General features: G+C 25.8%; 2 protein-coding genes across 10 annotated transcripts in view; both read left to right on the forward strand.

The window, feature by feature from the left end:
- The window catches only part of LOC111615968 (NGFI-A-binding protein 1-like), a 296,726-nt gene extending 287,945 nt beyond the window's left edge, over positions 1-8,781 (forward strand). For all 9 annotated transcript variants that reach the window (XM_023357408.1, XM_023357405.1, XM_023357401.1 and 6 more), the window contains one exon: positions 6,738-8,781. In XM_023357408.1, coding sequence (XP_023213176.1) covers positions 6,738-7,420 — 683 coding nt within the window. In that variant the 3' untranslated portion in view covers positions 7,421-8,781. The remainder of the gene's footprint in view (positions 1-6,737) is intronic.
- LOC111615970 lies at positions 7,768-20,189 on the forward strand. The gene is made up of 2 exons (XM_023357409.1): positions 7,768-7,903; positions 16,591-20,189. The coding sequence occupies exon 2, from the start codon at positions 16,707-16,709 to the stop codon at positions 17,271-17,273; it is 567 nt and encodes a 188-aa protein (XP_023213177.1). The 5' UTR covers positions 7,768-7,903; positions 16,591-16,706; the 3' UTR covers positions 17,274-20,189.
- Positions 20,190-25,683: the final 5,494 nt, after the last annotated feature.

Here is a 25,683-nt window from a genome sequence, read left to right on the forward strand (position 1 = left end):
ACCCCCCCATAACATGGTAGATATGTTCCTCTTTTTATGAATCCAGCTTCTAGGAGTCCAGCCAATCACAGCCTGGCACGTATGCAGTTTATGGACTACGGCTGTTTGAAAGGTTTCTTCCATAAAATTAATTGATTCTAGACTAATTTGACTCAAAATTTCCAAAATATGTATAATTTTTTGGGAATAATCCATATAAACTATGCTATAAACAAAAAATTGTAGGATTACTTACTGTGTGGTCACCGTTCAATTACGTCATTGCTTAAGCTTGTTTTTGTCATGGAGATTGTCATCGAATGGCACTCGTGTGCTTCCCGATAAATTATTTTTTTTGCAAAAAATTTGCTGAGCTTTAGAGATATCATTAATATAAATATAATTTTTATGGATGTTAAATAATAAATGGTTTTTGGTTGGTCTGCAGCTCATTTAAACTCAATGGTTTGTGTAATCCTGTCGTGACACGAGTCGATGATGACGTTTTACCGAATTATAAGAGTTTTTTTAGCATGTTTGTACGAATACTGTCGCAATTTTTTCGCCGTGATATAGGAATCTGAACTATAGGAACCTGTGTTATAGGGGGGTCGACTGTACATAAAATTGGTAAATTGAGAATACAAGTAAAATTGTACAACACTGATGAAAGTATACAGAATAAAATAAATAAATTAATAAAAAATAAAAAATAAAATAATAAATGATTTAGATAACATTTATAGAAAAAGCATTAGATCAAACAGCAGAAGTATCACATATAAATGCAGCAAAACTATTTATAGCTGTTTACATAATGACAAAGACCCAATAGATCCTGACAACCCCTGGGATACAAAAGATGCTGGTTAATCTAGGTCTTGAAAACAAAACAAGCAAATACATAGGATACATATTCAGAAACCTCCCTACAAGATTTAAATAGAATTAATATGACCTACGTAAAGGCAAAAACAGAACTGTCTTAGCTATAATGGCCACTGTTCCAGACAATATACCAAACTTTAATGAAGCTAAGCCTGTAAAAACAATAGGGGATCAACAAGCAGGTAAAATATATAAGCAGTGTTAAGAATTCATGCATAAACTATAAAGATGCCACTTGTTTATCAGAAGCTTGGAAGTACAGTAACTTCTCAATGCAATGAACAGTGATACCAAAGACTAAAACAAATATTTCATTTATGTATTTATTTATTTTATTTTTATTTTTAATTAATTATTTTAATCTGTATACTTTCATCAGTGTTGTACACTTTTACTTGTATTCTCAATTTATCAATTTTATGTATTTAATAATTCTTGTTTTGAATAGAATTCTTTAAAGTTTAAATATTATGTTCTAAAGTATTTGATCCTGAAGATGTCTACACAGATAGCCAAAAGCATTAGATAAATTAAAAAATAGTTGCTAGAATAGATTTTTGTCTATATGTATTTTACAATAATCCAGTTCAAGGTTAATATATGAGATAAGGTTTTAAATTACATTGAAAAAAGTTTTCAAGTTGTTTCAGATAATGTTTATATTATACATTTATTTGATGTAATTTGAAAGTTTCTATTATATAATTTTATATGATATACTAAATCTTGGAACATAATTGTAAACTCTGATGATGATTTGACTAAAATGCATATCGTAAATTCATGAAAATGTTTTTTTAAATTGCAGGTTTGCATTCAGATGGCAAATGTATGTCTTAAAATCATATATGCATTTTGCTTAATATGAAATATTGCTTTCTTGAAAAAATTACTATAAATATTATATTAAACATGGCATGTGGAAATACTTTGAAAAATATTATTTATTTTCAAATTTTAAACTATTATACCAGTTCCTGCACTAGTAAAGCAGGATTGCCATGATACTTGTTTATCAGGTTACCAGTTAATATTAGTTTTTATTTCGAATTACATTAGTTTATATATATGCACATAATAATAATGTATTTTCTGAATCTGTTTTTAATATTATAATCACAGAAACTATAAATATTTAAATAGTAATTCTATAGAAATTTTTAGATATTTTAGTCAAATGATTGAATCACAATTTACAAAACCTTTTTATAACAGCGTTGTTTCCTATAGGACACAACACTGTTATAAAAAGGTTTTGTAGATTGTTGTCACTCAATACAGTGTTAAGATTAATAGTTGTTTTGTGTTATGATTGAATCAAATGATGACAAATTTCTGATTTTTCTAATTCATTTTATATGTTGAATTGTCAGTTTTAAAATATGCATATTTTATATTTTCATGGTATGTTTTAGAATTCATAAATTAATTTAAAAGTTTTTACAATCTCTCTACACACTGGTGTTTAAATAAAATAAAATAAAAAACTCTTCAAACCTTTAACTGGAGTGCTTCTACTTTTAGAATTGCGAACGTTTTCGTCGCCCCTCCTGGGCACTTCTTCAGGCTATAACAAATGGGCCTTTAATATTTAAATAAACATTCGATATGAATCTCTTCCGAATTCTATCCTAGATATTCTAGGATATGAATCTCTTCCGAATTCTTATCGAATGTTTATTTGAATATTAAAGGCCCATTCGTTATAGCCTGAAGAAGTGCCCAGGAGGGGCAACGAAAACGTTCGCAATTCTAAAAATAGAAGCACTCCGGTTAAAGGTTTGAAGAGTTTTTTATTTTAAAAGTTTTTTATTTTAAAAGTTTTTAATCATTTTATGCTTCATGTTGTATAAATGGCAGGTGATGGTAGCTTTCATATTTTCTTTTATGTAAATCATTCTGATTCATTCTGAGATTTATTTCTATGATTGAATATCTCTGAATGATTGGGACAAATTAAATTGCCTAAGTAAACTTATTCAATGATATTTAATATTGTACATTTGAAATACAGTATATGTAGCAATGTATTAATTGACTAATATCTACGTTATTATTGATAATATATTTTCTGTATGTAATTCATTATCTAAGATTGTAGTGTTCTTTTGCCTGCTGCTCATTCTTTTCGGATTATTAGCATTAGGATATGTATGTATGTAATTCATTACCTAAATTCTTAGTTTTGACATCTAAGGAGTAGATTGAAACCTGATATTTCTGTTAGTCTGGCATGGCATCCCTGTGCACAGGATTTTAAAAAGGTTTAGAAAAACATTTTATTTTTTTTATAACATAGTTGATTAATTTTTACAATATAGGTATATGGAATAACACAATACAGTAGACTAAGAAAGAACTGAATGAATACAAAATAAATATACTGTTTTATTAACATAGTAATGGAAACAATTAATCCCTAACCTTTTTCTTTAGTGCAATCTTGGCTAAAGTTTTTATTTGGCAAAATTTTAAATTATTTGCTACATTATAATATTGATATTAATGATTTTATTAAAATTTTTTATACATTTTTAGCTTTTCTAAAATATAAGCATATTATTGACATATTGTATCTGAATCTACCTAAATTTTACTTTGAAGAACAAAGTGCATAAATCATTCTCTTATTTTAAAATATGAGAGAGTGATTTTAACTATTTTATCTGTTAATAAAAAGCCAGTTGGATTGTTTAAATTATATATTATAAGTTATTAAATTACCTATAATTTTGTGAGATATTCTGAAATTTTATTTCATTTATATGTAATGAAGTTTTATAATATAAATATATTATAAATATGCACAGAAATATATATAACCTAATCTCAAACTTAAAAGAGAAATAGGTTTCCATAATCATGTTTGTCTCATAATCATATTATTATTAACTGCTTGATTCTGTAATGAGAATAACTTGATAAAATCTTTAATATTTTACTTTAATATTTTACAGTAACTTCTCAATGCAATGAACAGTGATACCAAAGACTAAAACAAATATTTCATTTATGTATTTATTTATTTTATTTTTAATTAATTATTTTAATATAATTGCAAAGTGCATTAATTAAAATATAATTGCAAAGTGCAAAATATAATTGCACTTTGCAATTATATTTTGCAATTATGAATTACTTTTCCTGAAAGAAAATTCAATAATTTTTCCATTGTAAAAATAGGAATACATTGCTTTCTTCTATAATTGATAATTTATTTTTAATGGATTTTAAAAAATTCAAAGAAAAAGTATACAGTGGTCTTGTTTTAAATTTTGTTGACATTCCATATATGTAGAGTTTCAAATAAATTTTTATTTTTAAAATTCTTATAATTTTGAACAGTGGCAGACCTATATTTTTTGGTATCCTGAAGATCCTGACTGTTACAGGAACACTTTTGCAACCATCAACAATATGGTAACATCCAACAAAGTCCAAAGGGCAGTGCTGTCCTTACAAGGACCTGAAGATCCAAATGGCAAAGAATAGGGTAGAGGGATGGAGTGAACTGAAGCACTAGTTACTGGCTAATGAATCTAGCAGAAATATACATTTAAAAATATCATCCATGATAAGCCTATACTTACAGTTCTTTAACACTAAACACTAGCAAAGATATAATCAAAACTTTGCTAAAAATGAAGAAAAAGAAAATCACATTGGAGGAATAAAAGTTATGTTACCTAACATCAATGAACAGAAAAAATATTAGTTCAGTTAACAACTGCTACTTTACAACTGGTTAGTATTAGACAATAATAAACATTACAAAAGACCTTGTTAAACCAGCGAGAAAAATTATAAACACTTTGTTTATAAGTATTAGTTCATTCTCTATTAGAGTTAGAAGGTCATCAGAGGGTGGCATGTTAGGATAAAGAAGTGAAAATCTGATTTTTGGTGTTAAAATTCACAAGTGAGATGAATGCAGCCTGAATTGAGAATTCAGATGTCTTTTTATGGTTCTGATTGACTCTAGCTAGGTCTGAGCAATAGAACAATTAAATTGTGTACCAACATCTGGGGGTTTGGGCACTGCAAACCGTTGAGAAAATTTTGAAATTTGACCAATTATAGGAACATTTTGAAACTATATGAAATGAGTATTAGAACATATAAGGCCAATATTTAGTACAGTAGAGCATCGATTATCTGACCCCCGATCAACTGTCACATCGGTTAACCGATCGCATTCTAGTCAGCAAATTCAAATGTCCGCTGGTGATTCGGCGCTATAATATTTGGCTATGTCTTGGCTACTTTAATATTATTTTTGGTGTTTTAGCTGGCAACACTGGCTCGATCATGAAAGGGATGCCAGTATTTAAACGAGGCTTAATTTTCTAATTATGAGTGGTTGTTTGTTTTGTAAGCAATAAAATAATTTTAAAATAATTTTTAATGACACAATAGCGACGATTATCATTTAAAAAAATTTTTGTTAGGCTATACATCGATGAAAATTCAACGCGAAGAGGTTAATAGCGATATACTAATTACATGAGATATAATAATATACTATACTAGTAATGTATTTTTTCATACTTTTCGGTTATTCGTTTTTTCAGTTATCCGACCAACCCCAGTCCCTTAATTGAGTCGGATAATCGATGCTCTACTGTACTTCAATCCACTGGCTTATGATTCTATGACTAAAATAGTATTATTCTAACAGCAAACACTTAAAAAATCTCCATTGTTTTTGTTGAAAAACTCACTCATTAAAAAAGTTGCTTCAAGGTCTCTCCAGGATTATAAGTCCTGAAACTTATATGATATTAACTTCATAGTAGATCCTTCACTGATTTTGACAAATATTGACAAATTATGTCCTTTCAAAATTTTCCACTTAGACACCAATTTAGTCATTCTTTTTAAAATCTAATATTGGCTGTAATTTATAAGTACAAAAATGATTTTAGCAGTTAAGTTTTGAAATAAGTTATTGGGAATTTATTGTAAACTTATTAGTAAAGTTGTAATTAGGAGAATATGTTGTGAATATCTTTTAAGTTTTGTAAAACTAAGAATAAACTTTTGGAATTCTAATCAGAATTTAGGAATTTTAAATAATTTTTGATATTTTAACATATTTAAATATGTATATTTATGATTTATATATAGCTGTTATAGTATTTTTTCAATGTTCTGAGAATAATGTATTTTGAAAAGGTTTAATGTATACTTTTCAAATACCATATTTATTCTAATAACCATCACATACTAATAGTAAGACAATTGGAGAAAGATAAGGCTTATTTTAAACTGAAAAATTACATAATCTATTCAACATTGTTATGTTGAAATAAAGTGTAACTGTATTGAATGTTGAATTGTTGCATGAATAGTAATAAAGTGAAAAAAGTTGTTGGATTTATTCCATTCATAATCATCCTTGAATAATAGTTGCACCCAATTCTCAAAGAATACAAATAAAAGTCACTCTCTAATAAAAACAATGTACTTGCAAGCTGAAAAAAGTTAAGACAGTGTGTGTTTATTAGAATAAATACAGTGTTAACTTTTTGGAAGTTGTTTTAGTAGATTAGAACTTTTAAAAGTTGATAATTTTAACCATTTTTAATAGATGATTGATTATGTAGAGAATGCTGAATCAGTATCTTTGAGATAACTGTTGTGTATTTTTAAAACAAAATCAAATAACTTTATTTTACTGCCTGTTAAACATCAATACTTCACAAACCTTTTGCTGTATAATGAGAGTATAAATTCTTATATTTACAACTTACAAATATTTGTTGTGTTCCATTTCTAATTAACATATCTATTTTTATTATTAAGCATAAAATTTTCAGAAATTATAATAGAATCTTATGTAGTATTGCTATTTTCTTTTTCTTTTTCAGATTCACAATTTTCAGCATATAGTACAACATCATCTCCCACTTTAAATCATGATGCTAATGATTCACCATCACAAGATTCGAGTCAGTGTCAGCAATCTTCAGATGTATTTTCTTCTATGAAAGCAGTTCAAGGAAAAAAGACCAGTGCCCAAATTACAAAACAGTTAGTACAAGAAACTCTTATTGATGAAGGACTACGTGTAGTTAAAGAATTGGCTAATCAAATTAGAGACGATACCAATATTCATATTCCTCCTCCCAAACCAGAAGGTCGTCCTCGCGGTAGACCACCAAAATTAGACAGGGATTATTCAATATCCACAGCTTCAGCAACAAATGCTATTCATACTCCCACTTCTTGCAGTGCATCAATGCCTGCTACTGGCTTAGTCAGTAGTGGTCCTCCAACACCATCAGCTCAGAACGGTCGAAGTCCAATGTCTGTAAATGGGCCATCAGAAAATAACAGTGCCTCTCACGTGGACATAATGACAGTGCCCATCACAAATGGCACCAGTGGCCTTCAACATGGTACAGGCAATAGTGATAAATCTAATGATAATTCACAAAGTGATACAAATAAGGGATCTGAAAACAGTTTAAATGCACTCTTAGCTTTTTCTCAAAAGGGATTAATAAAACAAGAACCACCATCACCAACCATTGGTTTTAAAATGGAATAAATCATTTTTTCACTTTATAGAAAAGCCACTTTGCAATTATAGTCAATAAAATAATACAAACAGCTGTTGCAGTTGGTGTTCCCTCTGTTTTTGTTTGTTGCAAGTTGAAGAAAATTGCACAGTTGAGTGATATTGAATCCTGCAGCCTTTGTGTCTACAGCTTTTCACCTTCATCAATATTCTTACATCGGATCCCATATTATTTTAGTTGTTTGTGCAGTGTCTGCAAACATTGTGTACATGCTATTCATTCCATAATTGAAGTCATAAAATGTAGAGTTCATGTGCAATTTCTAAGCTTTTTAGTGAATCAGATTACAATGATTACAATATGACTGAGACCACAAATGTGGTAAGAAAAAGTCTGTGATTCTTTTCTTGTTTTATATATGTGATCGCTATTGCAGTTGCAATGACTGCATAGTGGCCAATAATGCAAAACTGTTTGCTCCAAGATTGCTGTTGCTGTCAACTTTCAGTGAGGTTTGTGAATTTTAATTTAAATGTTTACTTTTTTTAATGATAAATCCATTATACAAGATAAAACAATAGATACATTTTTTGATCCATCTGCATAATCTGTGTTATCAGAAGCTTAAAACTTTTTTCTGCAGAAGCAAGTTGTGGTCATTGATAGATCACTTATTGTGGTGCTTGCTAACAGAAAGGATAAAAATTGTAAATGTGAATTTTGCTGTCATAGTAGTATATAGGCAATGCATTAGAATACAAATAGTATCATCTCTTCTAGATACTATATGTTAGATATATGTATACAAGATTGTGGTAATCTATATTCCCCTAAAATGTCGTGATACATTAACGCTCCATATACAGATGAAATGCTCATAGAATATGCATGATCCAGAAATATACAGTACTTCAAAACTGATTTAATCAGTGATCACAATAGCTGCATCAAAATAGTTTCATTAGTGTATCAACAGCAGCGAATTTGTGGCCACAATACCAAAATAAAAAAGTTGCAATATGTATTCGGTAAATTTTGTCTATATGCCATGGACAATGTATGCTGCTGTGATCAGTTACTCCAAATGAGTAACTCTATGCTGATACCAGCATACACATTTAGATTGTCTATGCCCTTTGGGACATAGTTGCAATAGGTGGAATGCTGTGATGAATGTTGCTGCCATACAAAACTTGACAAGGCAGTAACAACTTTCCCCTTGTATCTTTTTCTCCCTGTAAGTGTCATGAAGTCATTTGTAGTATGAAATGAAGCAGTTCACATACTGTTGTGCATATGTAATTCAAAGTGATTTTGTTGTGATATTGTAAAAAAAATGGGGGGTTAGAGTTTTGCCAAAAGTGGGATAAAACCAAAAATTGTGATAAAACGACATAGTCTTTTAGCCATAATTTTACTTATTGGTATTATGTGAAAAATCTTGGTTACTCTTTGTCAAATATTCCAGTTTAAAAAGAAAAGGAATAGGCATTTGTCAACCTTCCTGTTGCACAGTGTTTTGTATGTAGAAGAGATTTTGTAAGTCAATTGTAATGTATGAATGCAGATTATTAATCTGAAACAAAATTCCAGATATAGTTTTAATATCAAACAAATATAATTTCTATATCTTTATTCTATTTTAAATTTATCTCTTAAGAAGCATTTTAAATTGAATTAGTAAGATTGAATAATTCTTTAATACTATGATATTTTTTAATATATGATTACATAAGTGAATCCATTTCTTTCAAATAAATGCATTAAAATTAATTTCTTTACTTACTATAGTATATTTGCCATATCAAATTGGCAGCTAAAATAAAGCTAAAATTAATTACTGTGTGATTAGCATGGATGATATATATGTTGTATGTATGAGCTATATTCATTATTTATTTGGCCAGATCTGACCAAAGATTTTAAATCTGGGCTTTTAGAAAAGTAGTTGCAATTTTTAGTCTCTCAATTTTTGTGTCAAATTAAAATGTTGATTATTTTTAATAAAATCATATCAAAAACAGTGGAATTAAACATTTTTGACAGCTTTTAAACTTACCTTGAAATATAAAATTAATTTTGTTGTTTCTAACCTACATTTTTAATATTTTTGATTTTCTAAATTATATTTTGGATCTAAAGCTATTATCTAATTAAATATAATTTTAACTTTATAGATCTGTTTAAATTCAGTCAATCTAAACATTTTGTAATTAAATTTTTAACATTTCTTTTTAATGGAAAAATAATTTTTATACTTTTAAATAAAATTTCTAATACAGTATTTTAATAATTTAAACTATCCATACAATCTATTATAAATTCACAATAATAATAAAATAATAATCACAGAAAAATTAAGCAGATTAAAAAGAGCAACTGATACCCATAAATTTTCAATATAAAATATTTGACATAGAGAATAACCTATCAGAATTTTTTGTATATAGACCTTTTTCTAAATGAAAATTCTTAAATTATAGATACAACTGTAAGTTAGACTATAATTCCAAATGATGAAATTTTATGTCTGAGATTTTATTTCTGTACANTTTATTCTACGCTATAATTTGCATAGACAGAGTACAAAACAGTCATTAATGTGCCTCATGCACTTTGAAATATTAGATTCTATAGTAATGCTGTTTATTTATTTAAATTCTGGGTTGAAAATCATTTAATGCAGAAATATGCAGACGATACTTCTATTATTTTAGACTGTTTTATAAATTCAGATTTGGAAGAAATATAGTATATTTTTAATTTTAAAGATGAATGTGTTAATGAGGCTGTAAATAAACAGTTATAGTATAGAAAAGAATAGCACCAAAATTTAGTACAAGCATTTCTTCATTTTGCTGATCTGAAAAATGCAGATAGCAAATGGAATTAATTACATTTCAATAATCATTTAAATAATATGTATTATTGAAATAAATTTAGGTTCATTTGCAAATAACAGTTTCTGATTTTACTCAAACATTATCAAATTGATAAAAGTTATTAATAAAAATAAAACATAGTCAAAGTTTATGTGAAATATTTTTAAATTAAGTTTTTACAAAACAAAAATTCAATGCTATTTGACTCATTAAAATTATTAATAATACTGTGATGGAAGGAATAAATACACTACCAATGACATTAAGCTTTTTATATTCTCTGAAATTGATTAGTAGAATTTTCCTAATTTTATTTTATTCTAGTCATTTTATTAAGTGACGTTAAAAAATTTTATAAATGCTTTCATTTTTTTTAATATTGTAATTATTTTAATAGTTTATTCTTCTGAAAGCTTAAAAATATTTCCGTTTTTAATAACTTATTTTCTATTACATTTTGTATAATTCAGAAATCACATAATTAGTTTTTTAAATCAGTTTAGGGACTATTTGTTTGCACAAAACAGAAACAGAAATTGTTTGAGATTGTTTAAATTATATTTTTACCATACTATATTAATGCATTTACTAAGGTTAATGAATTTTGCTTAATTAATAGAAATATAGTAAAACTGTCCAAAACAACCTGAATAAAATGGAAAAAATATTCAGATGTTTTTACAAGTTTTACTTTATTTCCATATTTAAATATACTAAATGCTCATATTTCTTTAATAATCAATATTAACAAATTTATTGAATTGCAGACATAATCTCTTTTAATGATAAAATCTATTAAATAAGCTGTTTAAATATTATTTTTTTGTTATTTTCAAAATTAGAAATAATAGTAAAATTTGATTGGAAATTACAATTTTTAGATTTAAATTTGGCAATGGAGAAACATAAGAAATTAAATATGAATGAAATTTTGTTATTTAGCTTATTTTATATTGTACTTTTATTATTGATATTTTTTTTTATTGAATAATATATTTTAATTTAATATTTTGTTCAGTTGTTAAATATTTTTTGTTGGGAATGAAGAAAATATAATATAATTTATAATGATAAACTATATTGGCCGAAATTAAAACACACTCACAAGCTGCTATTTATCATTAAATTATGCAAAAATGTATTTCAAAATAAATGTGTGTTTGTATTTGTTTATTTTATAAATTTTTTTTGTTTTTTTTTTTATTTCTTAGATTGTGTTGAAGTCTGGTAAACTTCTAAGAATTACAATATTAAAAATTTATGGCATTTAAAATAAGTACTATTCACAACCTTAGTTACACAGTAATCTTTTTAATTTACAATAATAAGAATATTTTCAGATTTTTAAACCCCAATAACATAAGTTTAAAATGATTTATACAATTTTTACAAAAATTCATTATAGAGACTTTTGATGTTGGAGTTTAAAACTTTAAAAATATTTAAATTAATGTAAATAAAAGAATTCATACTTAAAACATGAACAGAATAATTGTATTAATAAAAAAGTTACTTTCATTTATCATCTGTATATTTGTTTAAACTTGTTGTAATACTTTGTTTTGTTTTACATTGTTTTCTGATGTTGATAAATATGATAAAATTATCTAAGATTATGTAATAAAAAAAGTTTTTGTCTATATGTCCAGATTATTAAATTCAATTATATAAAGCTTATAAAACAGTTGAAATACTATGGTTAATTCTTTCTCAGATTTATTGAAAACTGTTTAGATGTATTTATAAAAAAAATGGATTTATTTTATTTTCATAGTTTAAATTTCTAATTTAAATGATTTTCACCCATTGAATTATATTTAATAAATTTTATAAAAGTTTATGATTTGAATTGTTTTTAAAGAATACACAATAATACGGTAGGCAGACTACTAATTTAGGAAGCTATTTCCTAATTTAAAAAGTTTTGAATCTCATTCAAGTATGCAAAATATTAACAATTTTTTCGTACACAATATATTTTGAAAATTGCCAATGATACACTTTTGTGATATTAAAATTTGACAATAAAACTTAAATTCACAATTATAGCATTTTCATTTTCTTTTGTGTNATCTCTTTTAATGATAAAATCTATTAAATAAGCTGTTTAAATATTATTTTTTTGTTATTTTCAAAATTAGAAATAATAGTAAAATTTGATTGGAAATTACAATTTTTAGATTTAAATTTGGCAATGGAGAAACATAAGAAATTAAATATGAATGAAATTTTGTTATTTAGCTTATTTTATATTGTACTTTTATTATTGATATTTTTTTTTATTGAATAATATATTTTAATTTAATATTTTGTTCAGTTGTTAAATATTTTTTGTTGGGAATGAAGAAAATATAATATAATTTATAATGATAAACTATATTGGCCGAAATTAAAACACACTCACAAGCTGCTATTTATCATTAAATTATGCAAAAATGTATTTCAAAATAAATGTGTGTTTGTATTTGTTTATTTTATAAATTTTTTTTGTTTTTTTTTTTTATTTCTTAGATTGTGTTGAAGTCTGGTAAACTTCTAAGAATTACAATATTAAAAATTTATGGCATTTAAAATAAGTACTATTCACAACCTTAGTTACACAGTAATCTTTTTAATTTACAATAATAAGAATATTTTCAGATTTTTAAACCCCAATAACATAAGTTTAAAATGATTTATACAATTTTTACAAAAATTCATTATAGAGACTTTTGATGTTGGAGTTTAAAACTTTAAAAATATTTAAATTAATGTAAATAAAAGAATTCATACTTAAAACATGAACAGAATAATTGTATTAATAAAAAAGTTACTTTCATTTATCATCTGTATATTTGTTTAAACTTGTTGTAATACTTTGTTTTGTTTTACATTGTTTTCTGATGTTGATAAATATGATAAAATTATCTAAGATTATGTAATAAAAAAAGTTTTTGTCTATATGTCCAGATTATTAAATTCAATTATATAAAGCTTATAAAACAGTTGAAATACTATGGTTAATTCTTTCTCAGATTTATTGAAAACTGTTTAGATGTATTTATAAAAAAAATGGATTTATTTTATTTTCATAGTTTAAATTTCTAATTTAAATGATTTTCACCCATTGAATTATATTTAATAAATTTTATAAAAGTTTATGATTTGAATTGTTTTTAAAGAATACACAATAATACGGTAGGCAGACTACTAATTTAGGAAGCTATTTCCTAATTTAAAAAGTTTTGAATCTCATTCAAGTATGCAAAATATTAACAATTTTTTCGTACACAATATATTTTGAAAATTGCCAATGATACACTTTTGTGATATTAAAATTTGACAATAAAACTTAAATTCACAATTATAGCATTTTCATTTTCTTTTGTGTAATGTGTGATGGCATTTTATCAAATGAATTAAATAATCTTTAAGAGTGAAGTGAAACAAAAGAATTAATATGAAAACAACTTTTAAATTATGATTATAGAATGTTTATAAAGTCATGAACAGTTTTTAAAATTAATTTTAATGCATTTTATTAAGTTTAAATCAAAAAGTATCTATATCCAATAATAATATATTTTTTATTCTACGCTATAATTTGCATAGACAGAGTACAAAACAGTCATTAATGTGCCTCATGCACTTTGAAATATTAGATTCTATAGTAATGCTGTTATAATTGCAGTATAATCTGGAGTGACAGTTATCTTGATGTTTTCATAACAGTTGAAAAAGAAAACNTATGTAGAGTTTCAAATAAATTTTTATTTTTAAAATTCTTATAATTTTGAACAGTGGCAGACCTATATTTTTTGGTATCCTGAAGATCCTGACTGTTACAGGAACACTTTTGCAACCATCAACAATATGGTAACATCCAACAAAGTCCAAAGGGCAGTGCTGTCCTTACAAGGACCTGAAGATCCAAATGGCAAAGAATAGGGTAGAGGGATGGAGTGAACTGAAGCACTAGTTACTGGCTAATGAATCTAGCAGAAATATACATTTAAAAATATCATCCATGATAAGCCTATACTTACAGTTCTTTAACACTAAACACTAGCAAAGATATAATCAAAACTTTGCTAAAAATGAAGAAAAAGAAAATCACATTGGAGGAATAAAAGTTATGTTACCTAACATCAATGAACAGAAAAAATATTAGTTCAGTTAACAACTGCTACTTTACAACTGGTTAGTATTAGACAATAATAAACATTACAAAAGACCTTGTTAAACCAGCGAGAAAAATTATAAACACTTTGTTTATAAGTATTAGTTCATTCTCTATTAGAGTTAGAAGGTCATCAGAGGGTGGCATGTTAGGATAAAGAAGTGAAAATCTGATTTTTGGTGTTAAAATTCACAAGTGAGATGAATGCAGCCTGAATTGAGAATTCAGATGTCTTTTTATGGTTCTGATTGACTCTAGCTAGGTCTGAGCAATAGAACAATTAAATTGTGTACCAACATCTGGGGGTTTGGGCACTGCAAACCGTTGAGAAAATTTTGAAATTTGACCAATTATAGGAACATTTTGAAACTATATGAAATGAGTATTAGAACATATAAGGCCAATATTTAGTACAGTAGAGCATCGATTATCTGACCCCCGATCAACTGTCACATCGGTTAACCGATCGCATTCTAGTCAGCAAATTCAAATGTCCGCTGGTGATTCGGCGCTATAATATTTGGCTATGTCTTGGCTACTTTAATATTATTTTCGTTAAATTTTTGGTGTTTTAGCTGGCAACACTGGCTCGATCATGAAAGGGATGCCAGTATTTAAACGAGGCTTAATTTTCTAATTATGAGTGGTTGTTTGTTTTGTAAGCAATAAAATAATTTTAAAATAATTTTTAATGACACAATAGCGACGATTATCATTTAAAAAAATTTTTGTTAGGCTATACATCGATGAAAATTCAACGCGAAGAGGTTAATAGCGATATACTAATTACATGAGATATAATAATATACTATACTAGTAATGTATTTTTTCATACTTTTCGGTTATTCGTTTTTTCAGTTATCCGACCAACCCCAGTCCCTTAATTGAGTCGGATAATCGATGCTCTACTGTACTTCAATCCACTGGCTTATGATTCTATGACTAAAATAGTATTATTCTAACAGCAAACACTTAAAAAATCTCCATTGTTTTTGTTGAAAAACTCACTCATTAAAAAAGTTGCTTCAAGGTCTCTCCAGGATTATAAGTCCTGAAACTTATATGATATTAACTTCATAGTAGATCCTTCACTGATTTTGACAAATATTGACAAATTATGTCCTTTCAAAATTTTCCACTTAGACACCAATTTACTCATTCTTTTTAAAATCTAATATTGGCTGTAATTTATAAGTACAAAAATGATTTTAGCAGTTAAGTTTTGAAATAAGTTATTGGGAATTTTAATGTAAACTTATTAGTAAAGTTGTAATTAGGAGAATATGTTGTGAATATCTTTTAAGTTTTGTAAAACTAAGAATAAACTTTTGGAATTCTAATCAGAATTTAGGAATTTTAAATAATTTTTGATATTTTAACATATTTAAATATGTATATTTATGATTTATATATAGCTGTTATAGTATTTTTTCAATGTTCTGAGAATAATGTATTTTGAAAAGGTTTAATGTATACTTTTCAAATACCATATTTATTCTAATAACCATCACATACTAATAGTAAGACAATTGGAGAAAGATAAGGCTTATTTTAAACTGAAAAATTACATAATCTATTCAACATTGTTATGTTGAAATAAAGTGTAACTGTATTGAATGTTGAATTGTTGCATGAATAGTAATAAAGTGAAAAAAGTTGTTGGATTTATTCCATTCATAATCATCCTTGAATAATAGTTGCACCCAATTCTCAAAGAATACAAATAAAAGTCACTCTCTAATAAAAACAATGTACTTGCAAGCTGAAAAAAGTTAAGACAGTGTGTGTTTATTAGAATAAATACAGTGTTAACTTTTTGGAAGTTGTTTTAGTAGATTAGAACTTTTAAAAGTTGATAATTTTAACCATTTTTAATAGATGATTGATTATGTAGAGAATGCTGAATCAGTATCTTTGAGATAACTGTTGTGTATTTTTAAAACAAAATCAAATAACTTTATTTTACTGCCTGTTAAACATCAATACTTCACAAACCTTTTGCTGTATAATGAGAGTATAAATTCTTATATTTACAACTTACAAATATTTGTTGTGTTCCATTTCTAATTAACATATCTATTTTTATTATTAAGCATAAAATTTTCAGAAATTATAATAGAATCTTATGTAGTATTGCTATTTTCTTTTTCTTTTTCAGATTCACAATTTTCAGCATATAGTACAACATCATCTCCCACTTTAAATCATGATGCTAATGATTCACCATCACAAGATTCGAGTCAGTGTCAGCAATCTTCAGATGTATTTTCTTCTATGAAAGCAGTTCAAGGAAAAAAGACCAGTGCCCAAATTACAAAACAGTTAGTACAAGAAACTCTTATTGATGAAGGACTACGTGTAGTTAAAGAATTGGCTAATCAAATTAGAGACGATACCAATATTCATATTCCTCCTCCCAAACCAGAAGGTCGTCCTCGCGGTAGACCACCAAAATTAGACAGGGATTATTCAATATCCACAGCTTCAGCAACAAATGCTATTCATACTCCCACTTCTTGCAGTGCATCAATGCCTGCTACTGGCTTAGTCAGTAGTGGTCCTCCAACACCATCAGCTCAGAACGGTCGAAGTCCAATGTCTGTAAATGGGCCATCAGAAAATAACAGTGCCTCTCACGTGGACATAATGACAGTGCCCATCACAAATGGCACCAGTGGCCTTCAACATGGTACAGGCAATAGTGATAAATCTAATGATAATTCACAAAGTGATACAAATAAGGGATCTGAAAACAGTTTAAATGCACTCTTAGCTTTTTCTCAAAAGGGATTAATAAAACAAGAACCACCATCACCAACCATTGGTTTTAAAATGGAATAAATCATTTTTTCACTTTATAGAAAAGCCACTTTGCAATTATAGTCAATAAAATAATACAAACAGCTGTTGCAGTTGGTGTTCCCTCTGTTTTTGTTTGTTGCAAGTTGAAGAAAATTGCACAGTTGAGTGATATTGAATCCTGCAGCCTTTGTGTCTACAGCTTTTCACCTTCATCAATATTCTTACATCGGATCCCATATTATTTTAGTTGTTTGTGCAGTGTCTGCAAACATTGTGTACATGCTATTCATTCCATAATTGAAGTCATAAAATGTAGAGTTCATGTGCAATTTCTAAGCTTTTTAGTGAATCAGATTACAATGATTACAATATGACTGAGACCACAAATGTGGTAAGAAAAAGTCTGTGATTCTTTTCTTGTTTTATATATGTGATCGCTATTGCAGTTGCAATGACTGCATAGTGGCCAATAATGCAAAACTGTTTGCTCCAAGATTGCTGTTGCTGTCAACTTTCAGTGAGGTTTGTGAATTTTAATTTAAATGTTTACTTTTTTTAATGATAAATCCATTATACAAGATAAAACAATAGATACATTTTTTGATCCATCTGCATAATCTGTGTTATCAGAAGCTTAAAACTTTTTTCTGCAGAAGCAAGTTGTGGTCATTGATAGATCACTTATTGTGGTGCTTGCTAACAGAAAGGATAAAAATTGTAAATGTGAATTTTGCTGTCATAGTAGTATATAGGCAATGCATTAGAATACAAATAGTATCATCTCTTCTAGATACTATATGTTAGATATATGTATACAAGATTGTGGTAATCTATATTCCCCTAAAATGTCGTGATACATTAACGCTCCATATACAGATGAAATGCTCATAGAATATGCATGATCCAGAAATATACAGTACTTCAAAACTGATTTAATCAGTGATCACAATAGCTGCATCAAAATAGTTTCATTAGTGTATCAACAGCAGCGAATTTGTGGCCACAATACCAAAATAAAAAAGTTGCAATATGTATTCGGTAAATTTTGTCTATATGCCATGGACAATGTATGCTGCTGTGATCAGTTACTCCAAATGAGTAACTCTATGCTGATACCAGCATACACATTTAGATTGTCTATGCCCTTTGGGACATAGTTGCAATAGGTGGAATGCTGTGATGAATGTTGCTGCCATACAAAACTTGACAAGGCAGTAACAACTTTCCCCTTGTATCTTTTTCTCCCTGTAAGTGTCATGAAGTCATTTGTAGTATGAAATGAAGCAGTTCACATACTGTTGTGCATATGTAATTCAAAGTGATTTTGTTGTGATATTGTAAAAAAAATGGGGGGTTAGAGTTTTGCCAAAAGTGGGATAAAACCAAAAATTGTGATAAAACGACATAGTCTTTTAGCCATAATTTTACTTATTGGTATTATGTGAAAAATCTTGGTTACTCTTTGTCAAATATTCCAGTTTAAAAAGAAAAGGAATAGGCATTTGTCAACCTTCCTGTTGCACAGTGTTTTGTATGTAGAAGAGATTTTGTAAGTCAATTGTAATGTATGAATGCAGATTATTAATCTGAAACAAAATTCCAGATATAGTTTTAATATCAAACAAATATAATTTCTATATCTTTATTCTATTTTAAATTTATCTCTTAAGAAGCATTTTAAATTGAATTAGTAAGATTGAATAATTCTTTAATACTATGATATTTTTTAATATATGATTACATAAGTGAATCCATTTCTTTCAAATAAATGCATTAAAATTAATTTCTTTACTTACTATAGTATATTTGCCATATCAAATTGGCAGCTAAAATAAAGCTAAAATTAATTACTGTGTGATTAGCATGGATGATATATATGTTGTATGTATGAGCTATATTCATTATTTATTTGGCCAGATCTGACCAAAGATTTTAAATCTGGGCTTTTAGAAAAGTAGTTGCAATTTTTAGTCTCTCAATTTTTGTGTCAAATTAAAATGTTGATTATTTTTAATAAAATCATATCAAAAACAGTGGAATTAAACATTTTTGACAGCTTTTAAACTTACCTTGAAATATAAAATTAATTTTGTTGTTTCTAACCTACATTTTTAATATTTTTGATTTTCTAAATTATATTTTGGATCTAAAGCTATTATCTAATTAAATATAATTTTAACTTTATAGATCTGTTTAAATTCAGTCAATCTAAACATTTTGTAATTAAATTTTTAACATTTCTTTTTAATGGAAAAATAATTTTTATACTTTTAAATAAAATTTCTAATACAGTATTTTAATAATTTAAACTATCCATACAATCTATTATAAATTCACAATAATAATAAAATAATAATCACAGAAAAATTAAGCAGATTAAAAAGAGCAACTGATACCCATAAATTTTCAATATAAAATATTTGACATAGAGAATAACCTATCAGAATTTTTTGTATATAGACCTTTTTCTAAATGAAAATTCTTAAATTATAGATACAACTGTAAGTTAGACTATAATTCCAAATGATGAAATTTTATGTCTGAGATTTTATTTCTGTACAATTGAATATTTTTGATGTTTTATTTATTAAGTTTCATACTATCTGTAATTCAAATATGTTTTTTCATTAATATTATATTTGATTATTTTGTGCAATATTCTTTGCATATTCATGAATAGAAAATCAAAATAGAGCTTCTAATTAGTCAGAAAAATATTCCTTATTTAAGTATTTAAGTAAATTTATGCAAATGAAAAAGGCCTATTTACACAGTAACTTACTTTAAAAAATAATAAATTAAAAAGAAATCTATCATTGCCCAGTAAAACAATTTATTGTATGTGATTACATATAAGTTTGATATAAGTTTTATGATCACCTGATTAATGTAAAAATTACAATTTATTTTCTGTGACTATGTTAATGATATTAAAAAGAAAAACTTTAAGCCTTATCTTTCATTAATTGTTCTGTTTTTATTTCACCTATGTTTATAAATTGATTATAATTTATATTTTTAACACATTTCTGATGTTCTGAAATTATAATTTTTACTTTGGCTTTAAACCTAAAATCATTCTTAAAAAATATTGAATTACTGAAAATTGTAAATTATAAAAAAGATTTATTTTTGTTGAAAAATTTTGATTGATAATTTATAAAATTAGTGCCAATTGATATTTAAAAGAAATATATATATATAGATCATTTTTAATTATTATAACTTTTTAATTTACTAATTGCATTCTTCAATGGATGAAAAATTTTTCCCATAAATTTTATTATAATTATTTAATATTGCAATTATTCTGGTTCAATCAATATAAAAATGAATTGTAATTTTAATTTTTTATGCATTCGATAAAAATAGAACAATTCTTTAAATATTACTACTATAATTTATTTATTTATTTAAATTCTGGGTTGAAAATCATTTAATGCAGAAATATGCAGACGATACTTCTATTATTTTAGACTATTTTATAAATTTACATTTGGAAGAAATATAGTATATTTTTAATTTTAAAGATGAATGTGTTAATGAGGCTGTAAATAAACAGTTATAGTATAGAAAAGAATAGCACCAAAATTTAGTACAAGCATTTCTTCATTTTGCTGATCTGAAAAATGCAGATAGCAAATGGAATTAATTACATTTCAATAATCATTTAAATAATATGTATTATTGAAATAAATTTAGGTTCATTTGCAAATAACAGTTTCTGATTTTACTCAAACATTATCAAATTGATAAAAGTTATTAATAAAAATAAAACATAGTCAAAGTTTATGTGAAATATTTTTAAATTAAGTTTTTACAAAACAAAAATTCAATGCTATTTGACTCATTAAAATTATTAATAATACTGTGATGGAAGGAATAAATACACTACCAATGACATTAAGCTTTTTATATTCTCTGAAATTGATTAGTAGAATTTTCCTAATTTTATTTTATTCTAGTCATTTTATTAAGTGACGTTAAAAAATTTTATAAATGCTTTCATTTTTTTTAATATTGTAATTATTTTAATAGTTTATTCTTCTGAAAGCTTAAAAATATTTCCGTTTTTAATAATTTATTTTCTATTACATTTTGTATAATTCAGAAATCACATAATTAGTTTTTTAAATCAGTTTAGGGACTATTTGTTTGCACAAAACAGAAACAGAAATTGTTTGAGATTGTTTAAATTATATTTTTACCATACTATATTAATGCATTTACTAAGGTTAATGAATTTTGCTTAATTAATAGAAATATAGTAAAACTGTCCAAAACAACCTGAATAAAATGGAAAAAATATTCAGATGTTTTTACAAGTTTTACTTTATTTCCATATTTAAATATACTAAATGCTCATATTTCTTTAATAATCAATATTAACAAATTTATTGAATTGCAGACATAATCTCTTTTAATGATAAAATCTATTAAATAAGCTGTTTAAATATTATTTTTTTGTTATTTTCAAAATTAGAAATAATAGTAAAATTTGATTGGAAATTACAATTTTGAAATATTTTGTTTACCTTTTTAGATTTAAATTTGGCAATGGAGAAACATAAGAAATTAAATATGAATGAAATTTTGTTATTTAGCTTATTTTATATTGTACTTTTATTATTGATATTTTTTTTTATTGAATAATATATTTTAATTTAATATTTTGTTCAGTTGTTAAATATTTTTTGTTGGGAATGAAGAAAATATAATATAATTTATAATGATAAACTATATTGGCCGAAATTAAAACACACTCACAAGCTGCTATTTATCATTAAATTATGCAAAAATGTATTTCAAAATAAATGTGTGTTTGTATTTGTTTATTTTATAAATTTTTTTTGTTTTTTTTTTTATTTCTTAGATTGTGTTGAAGTCTGGTAAACTTCTAAGAATTACAATATTAAAAATTTATGGCATTTAAAATAAGTACTATTCACAACCTTAGTTACACAGTAATCTTTTTAATTTACAATAATAAGAATATTTTCAGATTTTTAAACCCCAATAACATAAGTTTAAAATGATTTATACAATTTTTACAAAAATTCATTATAGAGACTTTTGATGTTGGAGTTTAAAACTTTAAAAATATTTAAATTAATGTAAATAAAAGAATTCATACTTAAAACATGAACAGAATAATTGTATTAATAAAAAAGTTACTTTCATTTATCATCTGTATATTTGTTTAAACTTGTTGTAATACTTTGTTTTGTTTTACATTGTTTTCTGATGTTGATAAATATGATAAAATTATCTAAGATTATGTAATAAAAAAAGTTTTTGTCTATATGTCCAGATTATTAAATTCAATTATATAAAGCTTATAAAACAGTTGAAATACTATGGTTAATTCTTTCTCAGATTTATTGAAAACTGTTTAGATGTATTTATAAAAAAAATGGATTTATTTTATTTTCATAGTTTAAATTTCTAATTTAAATGATTTTCACCCATTGAATTATATTTAATAAATTTTATAAAAGTTTATGATTTGAATTGTTTTTAAAGAATACACAATAATACGGTAGGCAGACTACTAATTTAGGAAGCTATTTCCTAATTTAAAAAGTTTTGAATCTCATTCAAGTATGCAAAATATTAACAATTTTTTCGTACACAATATATTTTGAAAATTGCCAATGATACACTTTTGTGATATTAAAATTTGACAATAAAACTTAAATTCACAATTATAGCATTTTCATTTTCTTTTGTGTAATGTGTGATGGCATTTTATCAAATGAATTAAATAATCTTTAAGAGTGAAGTGAAACAAAAGAATTAATATGAAAACAACTTTTAAATTATGATTATAGAATGTTTATAAAGTCATGAACAGTTTTTAAAATTAATTTTAATGCATTTTATTAAGTTTAAATCAAAAAGTATCTATATCCAATAATAATATATTTTTTATTCTACGCTATAATTTGCATAGACAGAGTACAAAACAGTCATTAATGTGCCTCATGCACTTTGAAATATTAGATTCTATAGTAATGCTGTTATAATTGCAGTATAATCTGGAGTGACAGTTATCTTGATGTTTTCATAACAGTTGAAAAAGAAAACAAGTGCTAGGAAAATACAATATAAATCCTTTGCTCATGATAGTAATAGTTGTATGGTTAGTTAACAAAAATTCCTAGATTGTAGTTCTGTGAGTCTGAAATTTGTTGTTGATGTACCCAATAGTCTCTGCAGGATTCCACTATATTGTGATGTCATTAATCAAGCAAGTTACCCTTTGGAGGCCTTCCATCTTTGCCAAATACTTCACCATATTTGAACTACATTGGTGCTGTTTGTTAAATATGAAGTATTCACCATAAAACAAATTGTATTAATTCTTAAAAGTAAAATTAATTTTTTTCCTCCTCTCAAAGAGAGTTCAAGTTAGAGTTGTGTTGCTGGTGTGTGCACTTTCTATGTAGCATACTAAATGGTTGTATTCCAACATTAAATGAAGTTGCTTGTATAGATGTAAAATGATTTCATATAGCATGTTTGTTAGAGGAGAACACAGCTTGAATTTAAATATATTTGTTTACTGGCCATAAATATTTAAAATGAAAATAAAAGTTGCTATTATGCAATTAATTCAAAGGCAATTGATGGTAACTAGAAGATGTAAGTTTGTACAGTAAAGTATTGTGTAGGCAATTAGCATATATAATTCAGCCAGCCATTGGGGGATATATTTATAAGTATCTGAAGTGATGCCTGAAAATGAGACCATTTTCCCAAACCATCATTCTCCCATTTCATTAAGACATCATCATTTTACATGTGCTGTTAATTAAATGCCACTGTTGGAAATGACTTGTGTACAAACACATTGCTGCCTGACTCATTTCTGATGTAAGCACAATGCTATAGCTTCAAGAAACTTTTCTTTCATGTTGAGGATTTTTATGTAAGAAGCAAAGCATATAGTGCTACTTCTTATTCTGGGACAGACAGCCTGTGTTTTCATGTGATATAAACAAATGTACAGCATTGTGACAGAGATACTTTCTGCTGTGATAGTGTGAAATAAGTCCAAGTGATAAAGAAAACATCAATAAAAGATTTCTTAAACAGAACTGTGTTAGAAAGTAGATTATTGTATTATTGTAGGCTGTGTTCTTATCTTTCTCAAACATGTAATTGAATTCACTGTGGTGCTTGGACATATGTAAGCTATTGACATTTGATTTAACCCAACATGAAACAATCTTGTGTTTTAAATTTCTGGAATTTGAAGCCAATAGTTTTAATGTTATATTTACTGCTTTTATTAAAAAACATACTAGTCATATCCTGTGAAATTGCACTTCTTTCTCCGTCCTGAAATTGGACTGATTTATCATTTATATTGACCCTGTTTTATCCATCAATTATATATTCATAATTATACACTGGAAGCCAAAACTGTCAATGAATGGAATAATCAGCTACTGTAATAACAATTTGTATGAGGGTATTCACTTTGATAGGTTTGAATATAAAACTTTTTATTTTTATGAAAGTTTATTAGCTTTCCACATGAAGTATAGAATAAATGTTAATATGACATAAGTTACAAGAGAGAATATAGTAAAATTTGTATAATATTTCTTGGATGTAAATGGTGCTCAAAATAAAAATACATATCCAAATTTTATCATTTTTTGAAAAAATTTAATTTCTATGATCAAAAGAAAATTTTATTTATTATGAAAATTGCAAATTTGCCAATTTGAAAGAAAAATATTCTTTAATAATTTTAATTATACAGTAAAAATATTTAGAAATGAAAAAATGAAGTGGAAACATTTTAATTTTTAATACATTCAGATTATCATATACATACAAGGAATATACCTGTAAAATACTTTTTACTATATTCTTCATCATTAGTAGTTAGTATAATTTTTTACTTTTATATGAATGAAAAACACCTGATATATGTGTATATACATATATATATGCATTATATATTTATACACATATATACATACTCACACATAAATATATATTTATACAACATTCAGAAAGAGATGTACAATCAAAGAGCTTAAAAATGTTGAAAAGGCCTTGAAAGTAAGAATGTTTAAAAGATACAGTTGTGTGTTATATAATAAAGTTTGGTGATTATTCATAAATGTGTATTTATGAAAAATTGTAGAGAGAATTGAATGAATATAAACCAAAGTATTGGTGTTGTATTTTAATAGCAAAAGTGTATTTGAACAATTACATCCTTCCAAAATGCCTGTGATAACTATGCATTGTTTTTAATTTCCTAGCTGTTTTATAGTGAATACTACATACAAACTGATATCAGTAAAATGAATAACATATGAACATCATCAATTATATCACATGTAACAATCATTTGTATCAAAGAAAACATTAAATAAATTAATCTTTGCTAAATGTTTTAATATGCTATTTTCACAAATCATTATTA

The sequence above is a fragment of the Centruroides sculpturatus genome, unplaced genomic scaffold (genome assembly GCF_000671375.1).
Source record: "Centruroides sculpturatus isolate CEXI.00-Female unplaced genomic scaffold, Cexi_2.0 scaffold216, whole genome shotgun sequence".
Lineage (NCBI taxonomy): Eukaryota > Metazoa > Arthropoda > Arachnida > Scorpiones > Buthidae > Centruroides > Centruroides sculpturatus.